Source organism: Epinephelus fuscoguttatus, linkage group LG15 (assembly GCF_011397635.1).
Source record: "Epinephelus fuscoguttatus linkage group LG15, E.fuscoguttatus.final_Chr_v1".
Taxonomy (NCBI): Eukaryota; Metazoa; Chordata; class Actinopteri; order Perciformes; family Serranidae; genus Epinephelus; species Epinephelus fuscoguttatus.
Window position 1 is genome coordinate 29252944 of NC_064766.1, and position 13543 is coordinate 29266486.

Below are 13543 nucleotides of genomic sequence, written 5' to 3' on the forward strand. Positions count from 1 at the left end.
TGAAGGAGGATTGTGGTAAAGTTTGATTGGCTAACTGGGAGAGGGAACACCTACAGTATAGTCAGCTGATTGAAGTAAGCAGTGGGAGTGGGATAGAGAATTGTGAACAGATACAGCACAAAGTCTTCATAAGAGTTATCTTAACACATGTATTCTCATGTGGTAAATACAGTAATCGCTAAACATAGCTAAGTCATAAAAATCCCTGACACAACATCCAGTAAAGAACTGAGAGAAAGTAAAATTATGATGTAATACTTAATTAACTTCATACTTATCATGACCTTCACAGTAGATCCACCACACCAATGTGCAGATATTCACTATGAAAGTAGTTAGACAGTGAAGGGTGATTTCTGTGGAGGTACAGCGTTCGTCATTTATTCAAATGTTCAAAAACCTCAATTAAAAGCCAAGTCCCAATTAAACCCCCAGTCCCTTTTACTAGTCTGGTATGGCTTTGACAAATAAAGGCCTGTCTAGACTCCTGGGCCACAAACATTCTTAGCATACTCTCAGAGAGCTCCTAACTTAGTCTAAAAACTTTTAGTAAGGAGTCCTAGCTTAGGAGTGATTTAGGAAAGTTCTCTGAGTGACTCTGAATGACGCAGAGACAGAAACTTTAACCTTAGTGAGGAGATGTGGTTGACCTCGTTGCTAAGCGTGATGCATTGTTTTAACAGATGTGCTTGGTTGTCAGAGACAGCAGCATAACAAAAAAACAAGTGGTGACTCCCTTCCTCTGAAGCTGTCAGTGAGTCAGAACATGTGTCTATTCCTTGATTACCTGGTAAATTATTCATATTCCTTTAGTCTGTAAGGGTCCACCGATCAAAAGAATCTAAAGGGTTTTTCATAAAAATAAATCCAAGTTATAAATATTGTTTCAAAGTGGTCTTGTGTCAGTATGCCGTAATCTTTGAGTGCCATAAAACGCTCTCTTTCTCTGATGCCCCGCCTATTGGAGCTAGATCAAATTGTCATAATTGATATGTTATTCAAAGCCTAATTTTTATACAAGTTATATTCATACTGGTTTAAATAAACAATTTGATCATATTTCCTATCTTTGTAACAGTCTTGTGTAGATGAAATTAAAGGCCTGTCCCATATAGACATCTCTCCCAAATATAAGTCTGTTGAATTCAGTGATTGAAGCAAATAATAGCCAAGGCTTCCAATTAAAGTGTTGCAGTATGTTTATGGTTATCTGACAAGTGCCTCCAGTGGCTGTAAGAATTATGACCTTTGTCTATCAGGATCCAGGAACTAAAGCAGAAGTAGCATAATGTCATCACAAAACCTCAGTGAACATTATTTCCCTTTAACCACAAGTGTAATCATTTCCTAATGTTGAAGCTCTGATGAACCTACAGAGAATCATCACCTGACTCTGCAGCTCCTCTCAGCTCTACGGAGCTCTGTAGTGAGTTTCAGCTCATTCTTTTGCTGTCTGGTCTGCAGCTTCCCTATTTTGGTTACTCTCGCTGCTCTCATAGTGTTGTTTTTGAGTGCATTAGGGAGCTGTTCACAGCAACAATGACAAAAGTTCTAACAACCCACTGTACACTACCTGCTGGGCACCAGACAGCAGACAGACAGAGTAGGCGACTAGCTCATTAACATAGTGGAGCATGGCTAAAGGGCCAGATATTTCACTCATTGGTGGAGACCAACAACAGAGCAGAAGGATTGGACTTACATTGATCAGGTGGACAGAAAAACAACTCCAAATGAATGTTGATCTGTAACTGCTGAATGTCTGATGCCCCGATCACACAGAAAGCATTTTTAGTAATTGTTTTTAGTGATAGTTAAGCTTTTTGCTTGCTATTTTTGCATTGCTAAGTGCTGCATGTTTCTGCGCACTTACCCTGGTCTCACTCCGAAGTCGAAATCTGGCGCTTGTGCAGTGACTTGCGGCATCAGAAAGCAACGAAAAAAGGCTCCCTTTAATGTCGGCATGATATGCGGCCAGTTGCCGTTATAGTTTAACAGCGCCTGGCAGTGTCAGAGGGTAACGCGGTGGGACAAGGACAAAAGTTAGGACGCCGAAAGTCTGACTGTGGCAGGCGGGATGTGTGGTGGATGGGTCTAACAAACGCAGACTTTCACCCGAGTGAGGGGTGTACTTGTCCCATTAAATTGTAATGCCGAAACCTACTCTTTTTTTCTAAACCTAACCACGTGCTTTTGTTGCCTAGACCCAACCATCTATTTTTGTTGTTGAAGGAAAAAAGATTTGCAGTGTTTGTACCAATATAATGCGTTTATTTTGAAAGAGACTGTACATAAGCATTAAACTTCCTGTGAAAACGGAAGTGTATTTTGAAAGAAGTCAGTGCATGTAATAGGCAGAACTTGACACGGTGTCCCAGAACGTCAACAACCAATGCACCCAGGGTACCTTGCACGACTAAATGTCAATATGTTATGAGGTCAGAGTGAGAATTTGTTGGTGCTCTGGGTGCCTGACGTTTTTGCCGCAGTGCTCAGTTTACAGTTGGTAAACAATGAAGGAGAAACTGGTGGTAGCGCTTGCTGGATACCCAGAGCTATGCAGCCCAACGATAGACAGAAGGTTGTCAAAATGCCCCAGAGTGGTCTTAAAATATGCCTGGAAATGGCCATCATGGAGGAGAAGCTCCTGGACCAACTGGTGGTAGCTACTCCCCGTGATCCACCCTCTTTTTTGGGGTCTCATGTACCCCCACAGATGTCTGTATCCCTGTGCCCACCAAACTGCCCCTTGAGTGGCAAGTACGTAGACGCAAGTTCGTATGTATCCAAGTATGTAGGTTTTGCACTTAAATTGAACCAAACTTTACTCGTAGCAGTGGCAGGTCAGACAAAAAGTTATATGAATTACTTTTGTAATGGTCATATGTAACTGTGCTTAAAGGCACTTACACTTATGTCCTGCCGATAGGAGTGTCAGATCAGATAAGGCTCATACATGTGATTTTTGTAGGCATAATAACCATGTGCTTCGTCATTTGATTTGAAGGAGCTGCTGACCTTTGTGGCCTTTTTTGTGCACACATTTGTGTTGCTTTTATTCTCATAAAGCAGTCGTTTGTGGCTTCCTTACTGTCATCCTCTTAGAACCTTGATAGAGATGTGTATAAGTTTCACTGACCTCCATAACATCCTTAAAAAGTAGTATATCACCAGTTTGTACAAACACAGTACAGACAGAGTGGGCTGCTTTTTCACTTATGTGAAGGAGTCTCTAATTCAAATTCAGATGAGTTACAGCTCTGAAAATGTCTAATAAGACTATTTTTTTTCATAATGGTGAACATAAAGTGGATTATCACTCATCAGAACCAACGCTATAGCAAAATTATATTTTACTACTAGATAGAAAAGTGAACACAGAACTAAAATGAGATCAGGAATTCAGCTCTCCTGCAGCCAGCATGTCTCTGTAAAAGTTATCTAATCGTCACTGATGGAGCTGTCGCTGTGTCATTTTCAAATGACAATGTAAGTGATTTTTTTTAGATGGGTCCATTATGTTTAATTGACTGTATCCTGTCCCTCCTCAATGACAGTCTGTTATTATGATTTAAGAATAATCGCTAAAATATCCCTTAGTTGTGCCGCAGTGTGCTGATGTCTGCAGGGCACTGATTCACTTTAAGATTGTTCTACGAAGTATTGTACTATATTGTTCTCTCATTTGTTGGAGCCCATAAAGATAATGATATGAGAGAAGAATAAGTCTTCGCAAAATCACAGTTACAGTCTTGATTTAATCTTTTAGATTAATAGCCTTGGCGTCAAATAAAAGCTTGTGAATGTGGTTCATAAAAAGGAGAACTTTCTTTTTTAATTCAGAAAGTCCATGTTTCGTAATCCTATCTTCATTTTGGTGAACCCAATCACACTGTCTACGCTTCCTTCCTCATTTTGAGTAACCGTTTCTGCTTTTCTTTTGAGAAGGAATTATTTTAACGTTTCATTCGTCAAGTCCAGTAAATAATTTCTGTGTAATTCAGTATAAGCTGACACTGCTGCCAGCAGGGCCTCGTTGCTTAACCGTCTGCTGTGTAAACATATGACAAATTATGTTCACATGTAGTTTCTTTCAAGCAGCTGATGGTTTTCTGAAAAGCTGAAGAATATATCTTCATTTTACTGTAGATCTTATCCAGAATGTGATGCTATGTCATCATTCATTTCCGTAACCAATTATCCTGGGGTTGTGGGGGGGCTGGAGCCTATCCCAGCTGACACTGGATGAGAGGCAGGGTACACCCTGGACAGGTCACCAGACTATCACAGGGCTGACACATAGAGACAGACAACCATTCACATCTACACTTACAGTCACCAATTAACCTAATGTGCATGTCTTTGGACTGTGGGAGGAAGCCGGAGTACACGGAGAAACCCCACGTTGACATGGAGAGAACAGACTCTGCACAGAAGGGCTCCCCCACCCTGGGTTCGAACTAGAAACCTTCTAGCTGTGAAACGACTATCCTAACCACTCCACCCTTATGCCATTCAAGCACAATATTTGCAAACACATAAACTAAAAATAGTCCTACTGTAACAAATGCAGCATTTTTTCACGACTCAGAATTATGTTGTTTTGGATAAGTCTGTTAAATGCAAATATTAGACTACTTTGACTCGACTCCCTTTGTTTCCGCTTAGAGTTTGAATGGGGTTCAGTGGGACATTCAGGGTAACAGTGACGTTCATGTAATATAGTAAACAACCCAAATTAGCCCTCTGAGCTAATGCTAACTACGCTAACGACAGATTGGAAATTTGCAGCAACATTTTTTGTCGACATTAGATATCAAACAGAAGCCAGAGACTGTATCGTATTAAGTTGCTGTGAGCTGTAAATTCACCACCTCTACGCAGAAGGAAGAAGATAATGTTACCTCAGAGCCTTCCTACCAGCTGCCTCATTCTCACTCAGACTCACCTTGGGTTCAGGTCTGCAGCTGCCTGTGCAGGAGAGCAGCCTGAAAGTGAGGAGCATTTAGTCTGCAGTTACACTCCTGAAGGGAAGATGGTCCCAGAAGTAAACTGCACACTGACCGACAACAAAAAAACCTTTCCAACTGTTCAGCTGGAAGAATCTCAGTTGACTGAGGGGTCTCTGACTGACGATATGAATCTTCCACTGTGAGGAAACGCTGAGTAGGGGTCAGTGCAAATTTTCTAAAGCCTCTTGGTATTAGGTTTTTGGGCCATTCATTCTCGTGGACGCAATATGCCAAGAACACCTTGAGGGAATTTCTTCAAATTTGGCACAAACGTAGCCTGAGTGTCAGACTGAAGCTCCCAGAACCTTCAGTCTGACATGGCTTCCATTGAAGGCGATTTACAAGGGGGAGGGAATTTGATTTTTTCCCTAACCAATCAGTAGAGATCAACGACTCACCCAGAAACTGACATCATTAGTATCCATGCCTCGGGGGTGCCGAAAACAAACGAGCGTTGCCCGTTTAAAATGTCTCCGTCGTGGTGCACGCCCAGCTGCATCGCCGTTAAATCCAGTTTAGCAGCTTCCTTAATTTGGTCCTCCATTAACGCGAGTAGTGGCGAAATACCTCGATAGCATCGTTAATGTGGTCTGTAGGATCTGTAGCGGTCGCCATTGTTGCTATCCTCACCAGTTACCCACTGGCATACAGCTTGACATCAGCGTGGCACTGATTGGCTAATCGCGAGACCCCCGGCGTTCATTGGTCCGTCCATCGTTTGGACGAGATAAATCGCAAATTCACTGAAGTATGCCAGACCAGTAGTGCAAGCCTACTGAGTTGAGTGGGCGGGGTCTATGGTCTGGAACCAGGCTAGCACAAACGTTCACTCGCACTCAAGGATGACAGTGACATTGGTCAGGTACTGGATTGGTTACACTTATCTTCTCATCAACTGTGATGATTGTATAGATCTTCTGTGCTGTCTGGCTAAAGGTAGATGTGAAGCATCCTCATTTTAGAATACAGCAGCATCCATCTTTGTAAGTCTTCTGTCATAACATCTGAGTCTTGACAGACACACAGGCGTTGACTCAAATGTAAAGATCATAATTTTTTAGGATTTTTGATTAAAAAGAATGATAATGATTTCTTCACCAGGTGCTATGATTTATGGATGTTAAAACTATATATTACATATTATTTCTTAACCGGGTTTTTTTTTTGTGTCAGAATCTCTGCTCCACATAACTAGCTCACTTGTCTCAGTTGTAACATGCACAACATTCACAGCATTAGACCCAAGGCCTCATTCGAAGGTCTGCTGTGCTCTAACACACCAGTGTACATGTCTGAGAATTCTACATCCTGCACAGAGACTATGTGGGGATTTTATTTCCTTATCCTTCTTCGTTATAAACAGTTACCATCCATTGCATAGCAAACAGCCCTGTCACACCTGCAAGCTTCAGCAAAATGAATCAAACATACTGTCATCCTAAGAGGGCAGTAGGACACAGACGTGGCTTTCTTGAGGAATTCATCTTTGGGCATGATCCAGTCATATACAGAAAGTCTGAGATCACAGGTTCACAGGTTTTACTGTTTAAAAGTTCTGCTTTTTTTTTAAAGCTTATTTTTAATTTATTGCTCAAAGGCTTGATTTCAAAACAGCAACACAATCATGCCCAGTCTTCTAGCAGTTTTTAACTGTGAGTTAACTTTGTTTTTATTCACTGAACCCACAGAGAAATGATCACAGGTGGTTCTGTGATCTGTCCTTGGATTCAAATACTGTGTGTGTGGTAAAGTAGGCTACATACCACCAAATCAGTAAGACTTCTAAGTGGAGATGAGCACCTATAATGCAATTCCTGCTGACCATGAGTTGAGGTCTACAAAAGTCACGGATGAGTTATCCCCCTGTGAGACAAGTGATTTTAAAATATTTATATATAGTTGAAATATGCATAGTATTAATGTAAAACATTCAATATATATGAATGATTGTGCGAAATAAAAGCCAGACTGAACAAATTAATTTGCTTTTTGAACCAACTCGTGTCTTGTGGGACATTACTGGCAGTTACACTGGCAGGAAGGAACCTGAGTCTTAGTCTTTTTGGCAGTTATTTGGTTGGAAGCTTTTCATAAATCTGTGGTTGAAAAAAAATCCCAATTAGTTTGTGGCAAATCAGATATTAAATATATCAAGGAGTACATCTCTACTTGCACAGTCATTTTGTTCTTTTTTACTGCCTCAACTGTCTGAATCATAACGGCACCCTCCAACAAGTTGAGACTTGTAACTAAACGGACAGAGGATGCAATGACAAATGACCAAATTTGGGTAGAGGATGCTCGGAAATTTGCGGCTGAAAGAAGTGCATCTCCTTCCTTCCCCTTTTTCTTACCCCAGTACTGACCATGATGGTCAGTAGCAGAGAAAAGGAGGGATAGCAAGAGAGAAAGATGACACAGTGATTACAGTGACCAGCACATGATGCTGCCTTTAAATTATTGCTGAAGTCAGCAGGATTTATAAAGGCATCACTTAAAATACAACATACCAGAGAGTTAACTGGATGTTACAGATAATACAGAATCATTTAAATGCCTGTTCATCCATTCAGTGTCTTGCTTACCCTGTTCAAAGCTCTGGGGGTTGCAGTGTATCCCAGCATGCACTGTGTGAGAACCTGGATGATGCCAATCTATCATAGAGCTAACATTTATAGACACATTGACACTTGCATTGCCACGTACAAGCAATTAAAGTTCCCGATTCACCTAAAGAAGCCCGTGGACTGCATGAAGTAACACCCAGAGGGAACCCACATAAACGTGGTACGAATATGCAAACTCCAGAATATCTATAAGAATATTAAACGTAGGTTGAAACCTGAAAATCTGATCTATTTGTAGATTAAAGCAGGTTATATGTTAATTAATTGCATGATAATTTATTTAACTGTTACGTGTTATTGATAATGATAAAAGTAATTACTCGCTAAGAGTGGCTGCACTGTAGTGTCAATTTGAGGGAATCTCTTAGTCAGCATCAATCATGATGAAATCACAAAAAAGGAAACGGTCGACTATCGGCGTCACCCAAGTGTGTCCCCCACCCTGATACACACACACACTATGTGGAAAGCCCTAGGCGAGAGTTCATCCGGTTTGTCTCCTCTGGTTCCTCATTTTACGGTATAAAACCAAGAGGTCTGGTCTGAGAGATCATTCGCCTCCATCAGCCAGATCAAGCCATCAGCTTCTGCTAAGAACATCTGGAACAACACACAGTAACCATGCAGCTGTGCATCAGAAGACTGGCGTGCCTGGCTCTCCTCGCCGGGGTTCTGGTGATGGCAGCGACAGCCTCTGGTAAGTTGTCTGTCAGAGATCCTGCACCATATTACACTAGCAGCCTGCTCCACAACAGTTCATATTTTATGCTACAAATGAAGGACGTGTGCTGATAAATAACAATCCTTGTTTGTTTTCTGAAAAACAGAAATGAAGATAATCAAGTGCTGCACTACGGTCAGTACTGCAAACATCACCGCTCCCATCGTGGGCTACAGGATCCAGAGGAAGAACCCCCCGTGCGTCCGTGCTGTCATGTAAGAATCACCTCCTTATTTTATTAAACAGATCAAAAAATGTTGGTGAAAACTGTTTTGGAGCCTGTGATTGATTGTTTCTTATTTTTCCTCCCAGATTTGAGACCACAGAGGGAGAAATGTGCAGCCACTGGAAGCAGGACTGGGTGTTTTCCAAGATCATGGAGATAGAGTGAGTAGACCTTTGTCATCTCAGTTCGTCTGCAGTGTTAATCATCTCTGGTAGTTGGCTGCTTCAGACATGATGTATCATGTATGCAAAGGGGCAACACAGACTGTTACTTTAACTGTTATCTGTTGTGTGTTTTACAGGCAGGCCCGCAAAACAAAGAAGAACACTACTGCTGCCCCGACAACCTCCAGCCTTTAGAAAGCACTCCTCATCTTCATCACATATCTACAGCCAACTGTCTTGAGTTATTTTAAAATATTTAAAAATGCTTTCTAATGTTATTCTGTAATATTTATTATATTTATTGCTAGTGCTATTTAATTGTTTTCCACTTTCTTTGTGATTTCCTGTGTTATTTCTTCAGTTCACATAAGGCTTAACAGAGACACAAGATACAAAGCGTCTATGATATGCTGTGCAGAGCAGAACATCTGAGCACTGTCTGTTGTTTGCTTTAAACACAATAAATGTTGTCCTCTTTCCACATGCCTTGTTGTTATTGGTTGAAACTGGAAGTCAAAGGTAGCCGTGCTCATCAAATGACCATCAAGACCTCATGATGCAGCTGGCTCGGTTGTTTTACAGAACGGCTCTGCCATCTAGTGGGGAAGTGAATTCACTTCAGAGCAGCTTGGCTAAGACGAGCATGTCATTGAGGGAGTCACCTTGTCTGACTGGAGCACCAACCCCTTGGGGTGCTGATCTGAAATAGCACGAGATGCTGCCTCCCTGTCAGTCAAGTCATGCATTTGCATGAGCTCGGGGGACAGGACAGCTCAGCTCAGCGCAAACTTTGCAGACACCTTCCAGCAGATGTGCTGGCAGCATCCTTCTCTCAGTACACCAGGCGCACATGTCACGCCACTGAAACACACAACATGCAGAGCAGCAGGATACTCACTTGTGGGCCCTAGAATATAGCTTTGAATGATTTTAAAGGGAAACTTCTGCATTTTTCAACCTGGACCTTATTTTTAAGGCTGCAATGTAACGCTTCAGAGCAATAGTCCACTAAAAGTGTTTGTTTTTGCCACGGACAATCTCAGTTTTTTACTGTTAATGTCTGACAGCATTATGGAAAGGATCCCTCCGGAAAAGTCAAACATCCAAACATCTATTTGCTCAGCCTGCATAATACGAGTGCATATGTGTCACCATGGGTCTTGCAGGTTAAGCAGATAATGGATGAATGTGGCTTGTCTCACCTCTGGCTCACAAAAAAGTGTAACAACATCAACTGGTTAAACTGTTGAAGAGGCTAAACGATCAGAGCATACAAAAGTGGCAAAATGAGCTCAGAACTATGACATCATGTGATATGTATGTCGAAATTAAACAAGGGTTTAAACTGGAGAAGTATCTGTTGCGTGCAAACCAAAAGTACAGAGAGGATATTTGTGATTTTAGAGTAAATAACACCAGAATTCCTAAAGTCAGTGGACGATATAAAGAGCTGTGCAGAAACCAGAGGATCTGCAGCCTGTGCGCTGATAGTCGTGAGGGAGATGAGTATCATATTTTGTTTGATTGTCAGAATGTAAGCTTATTTCCTTACAGAGAAAGATATTTGCCAAAGCTTTATTTAAACCGTATTGTATGTGATGTTTGTACTCCATACCACGTGATATGGTTGTGAGCCAAATAGATGACATGAAATGAAATTTACCTTTTGTTTGATCTCGTCTGTTTGTTATTGTCTTCCTGCAGCAACTCAACTCAAAAGACTTCAGCACGAGACTTCTACTTGTTACCACTTTGTTATACGCAATAACAAACACACTGGATCAAGAATAAGGTAACGGGAATTCTGTTCTGTTTCTTTCCTCGGCAGCACTTCAGCAACTTTACAAAAACAAGCACTGTCAGTGGACACAGATTGACGGTGCAGTACATTACAGCCTGTTTCCTGGCTGCCGGCTGCAGCGCTTTCTCTCAATATTAAACCAGTTTCTAAAATTGTTTTTCCCCTTAGTCACTCAGACACAAAAGAAGTTTCCCTTTAACCCTTTGAAACCTGGAGCGACATCACTTTTCTTTTGCTGCTTTTAGACACCTTTTGCAAGGATTTAAACCTTTGAGCCCTGAGCTAATGGGTGTGATTAGACATGGGAGAAAAGGCAGTGAGCAACTTGGTAAGAAATGTCCCACAAATTGCAAAAAAATAATAGATTAGAAAATTACTTAGAAAATAGGGGAAAGAGAAAACAAGCTAGAGAAAAACTATATTTATAATTATTATTATTACATATTTACAATTGTGGCACAAAATGATTATAATTTTAAGCATTTTTCCAGGACATTTCCTTGTTTTGTTTTTACTTAACTTAAGTTTGACTAACTAGTTGGCTGGGATTGTTTTCATATTTACCATACAGACATAACAGTGGTATATTTTTGTTTTCCATTAAACCCTGGAGCAACATCACTGTTCTTGTGCTGCTGTCAGGTGCCTTTCGCAAGTATTTAAACCTTTGAACTTTGAGCTAATTGGTGTTATTTCTTCTAGAAACATGGGGGAAAAGACAATGAGCAACTTGCTAAAAAAATATTCTACAAATTGCAAAAAAACCCAAATATATATAAAATAATAAAATAATAGCGCTCTTTCCAGGTCATTTCCTTGTTTGTTGTATTTAACTTTCTTTCTCTTTTTACTAATTTCTTTTTTTGGGGGTCATGTCTCTTTTTGTTGTTTGTTGCCTTCTATCCATGTTTTTGAATAAAATCAAGCCAGTTTGCTCAGGTTTCAAATGGTTAAGGGGTTGGGCTATTACTTGTTATTTGAAACTATGTTTAAAATGCTATTGCTAAAAATTGTTTTAAATTTTAAAAAAAAGTTGTTAAAAATTACCTTTGAAAGTTACATGACACACTTCAGTGAGACAGTGTTGTAGCTTGATTAAATAAACATGGACAACAATGTTGGAGTAATATGAAGTAAATTTATTTGTTTATGAGAACTGGTAATGGCATTCAAGCATGTAAACTTGATTAAGGAGCAGATTAATAGCAGTAGCATAGCATGATTTTAAAAAAAATCTCATTCACATAAACATTAGCTGAGTGGCTAGGCTAATATTCTTCATCATTAGTCTCAAAGCTGTTCTTCTCAGGTTGTCCTGAAGTCATGATTATAAGCTGACGCTGTATATGTTTAAGCAAGTAGCATTTTTTTTACTCTCCAGAGATAAAATCCTCAACATGACTGGACTACAATATGCTCAATTTCCCTGAAACACTCCCTCAGATTGGCATTTTTATAGCGCGAGTCCTTTAATTCCAAATCTCTTCTCTTGGACCACGACCTGTTTCCTGCTAGTAGAAACTGTCCGTGCTGTTCAGGAAGGTTTCAGCAGTACTGCCCAAAAATCCACTTCCATCATTAAACGAAGGCTTTACCCTATTCTTCGTCGTTCCGTCATCTGCAGCAGAGCCAGGCTGGGACATCTTCTTCAGTTTTGAACTATAACGAAATAGGAGTTTTTACTCACGGTGCCCACAAACCAAAACACTGGTTCACATGCAAATGTTGTTCTAATTTTAAAGGTTCACATCTTAAGTGAAACCAGTTAGTATTTAAAAGTGAGTAGACGTCTCGTACCTGAGTAATTCCAGAGTTTTTCTCACCCACTCATCCTTGCGTGTCGCACATATCTCATTCTTCCTGATCGTGTAGAAACTATACAAATAAGAAACATTATCAAACACACAGAAAAAGCACGATATGCAGTGTATGAGTGATTAGTATAGGTTTAATTTGTTACCCATGTGATACCTAAGTTCTAGCACTGATACCAAAATAACTCATTTTGATGAATATAAACTAGTTTTTCCACAAAAGCATTTCGTAACAAATGTTTTATTTTGTCTTGCAGTAACACAGTTGAAAGAACTTTAAATAAAATAAAGATTATATGATTCAAAAAATGAAATATCTGATCAAATATTAAGTATCTGACCAACTTTTCAGTCACGGCTTTTGGTACATTTCGGTCAGAACTCACAAGTATTGAGGTTTGATACTCAGCTCTGTTGCGTAATTGGATTGTGTCAATCTCAGAGGCCAGACAGCTTGCGCACAAATCATTTATAAATATAATTTATGGAGATATGGAGCAGATCAAACAGCTGCCTTTTCAGAGTCATGAAATCCACAGTAATTAGTTCTGACAGTAAAATATTGTGGTAGACGAGATCAAATGGCTTGTTTTTTATGGCAATAAATTCTGCAGAAACAAAATTAGTGCTGCTTCCCAAAACACAATTACCGGTGTCTTTCAAAGATTTTGGAATCAATCCAATCAAGGCAATCAGTCTACCCTGTTGTAAAGGTTTGACAGTGATACTCAAATATCATAGTCAGCGTTTCAGTTTGATGTCGGCGGTGTTGGAGTTTGGTGGTTTTGTAGGTGTAGAGTCTTACATGATCGCCTCGATGTGGCAGTTTTCCTTGGTGGTTTGTTCTCTGTAGCCCTTTATGCGCTGGAAGGGCACTGGCTTCCTGTTGTATCTCGTACAACAGAATCTGCCTGTACTGGAGCCCACTGCACAAACACACAGACACACAGAAAACACACCATTATTAACTCAGAGTCCTAATGTAATATATACTGTATTTTAATCTGAGTGACGAGCAGTCAGAGTGGTTAAATAAACTTACAGGCAGCTGGAGCTGGACCGAGCAGGCCCAGTATGAGGCAGAGGAGAACGGTTGTCACGGCGATCATACCTCTGGGAGCCATGCTAACAATGTGAACAACAGCGGAGAGCTAACTGAATCATCACCCCTACACATA

The 13543-nt window shown here is 40.4% G+C and overlaps 1 protein-coding gene and 1 long non-coding RNA gene across 3 annotated transcripts in view; one reads left to right on the forward strand and one right to left on the reverse strand.

Annotated features, from left to right (window-relative positions):
* The window catches only part of LOC125901808 (uncharacterized), a 203470-nt gene extending 192992 nt beyond the window's left edge, over positions 1-10478 (forward strand). For both annotated transcript variants that reach the window (XR_007451032.1, XR_007451033.1), the window contains exon 4: positions 10455-10478. This is a non-coding gene — a long non-coding RNA (uncharacterized LOC125901808). The remainder of the gene's footprint in view (positions 1-10454) is intronic.
* A 1191-nt stretch (positions 10479-11669) lies between these two features.
* Positions 11670-13543, reverse strand: LOC125902009 (C-C motif chemokine 20-like). The gene is made up of 4 exons (XM_049598092.1): positions 13408-13543; positions 13171-13291; positions 12349-12426; positions 11670-12210 (listed from the first exon to the last, which is right to left on the reverse strand). Exons 1-4 carry the CDS (start codon positions 13487-13489, stop codon positions 12063-12065), a joined length of 429 nt encoding a protein of 142 aa, XP_049454049.1. The 5' UTR covers positions 13490-13543; the 3' UTR covers positions 11670-12062.

What these genes read in the sequence shown, in the direction of transcription:
- LOC125902009 (XM_049598092.1), bottom strand. Translation starts at nt 13,489, where the DNA reads ATGGCTCCCAGAGGTATGATCGCCGTGACAACCGTTCTCCTCTGCCTC. An exon ending in CGGTCCAGCTCCAGCTGCCT is followed by an intron (nt 13,292 to 13,407) that starts GTAAGTTTATTT and finishes GTGTTTGTGCAG; the next exon opens with TGGGCTCCAGTACAGGCAGA. An exon ending in TGCCACATCGAGGCGATCAT is followed by an intron (nt 12,427 to 13,170) that starts GTAAGACTCTAC and finishes TTATTTGTATAG; the next exon opens with TTTCTACACGATCAGGAAGA.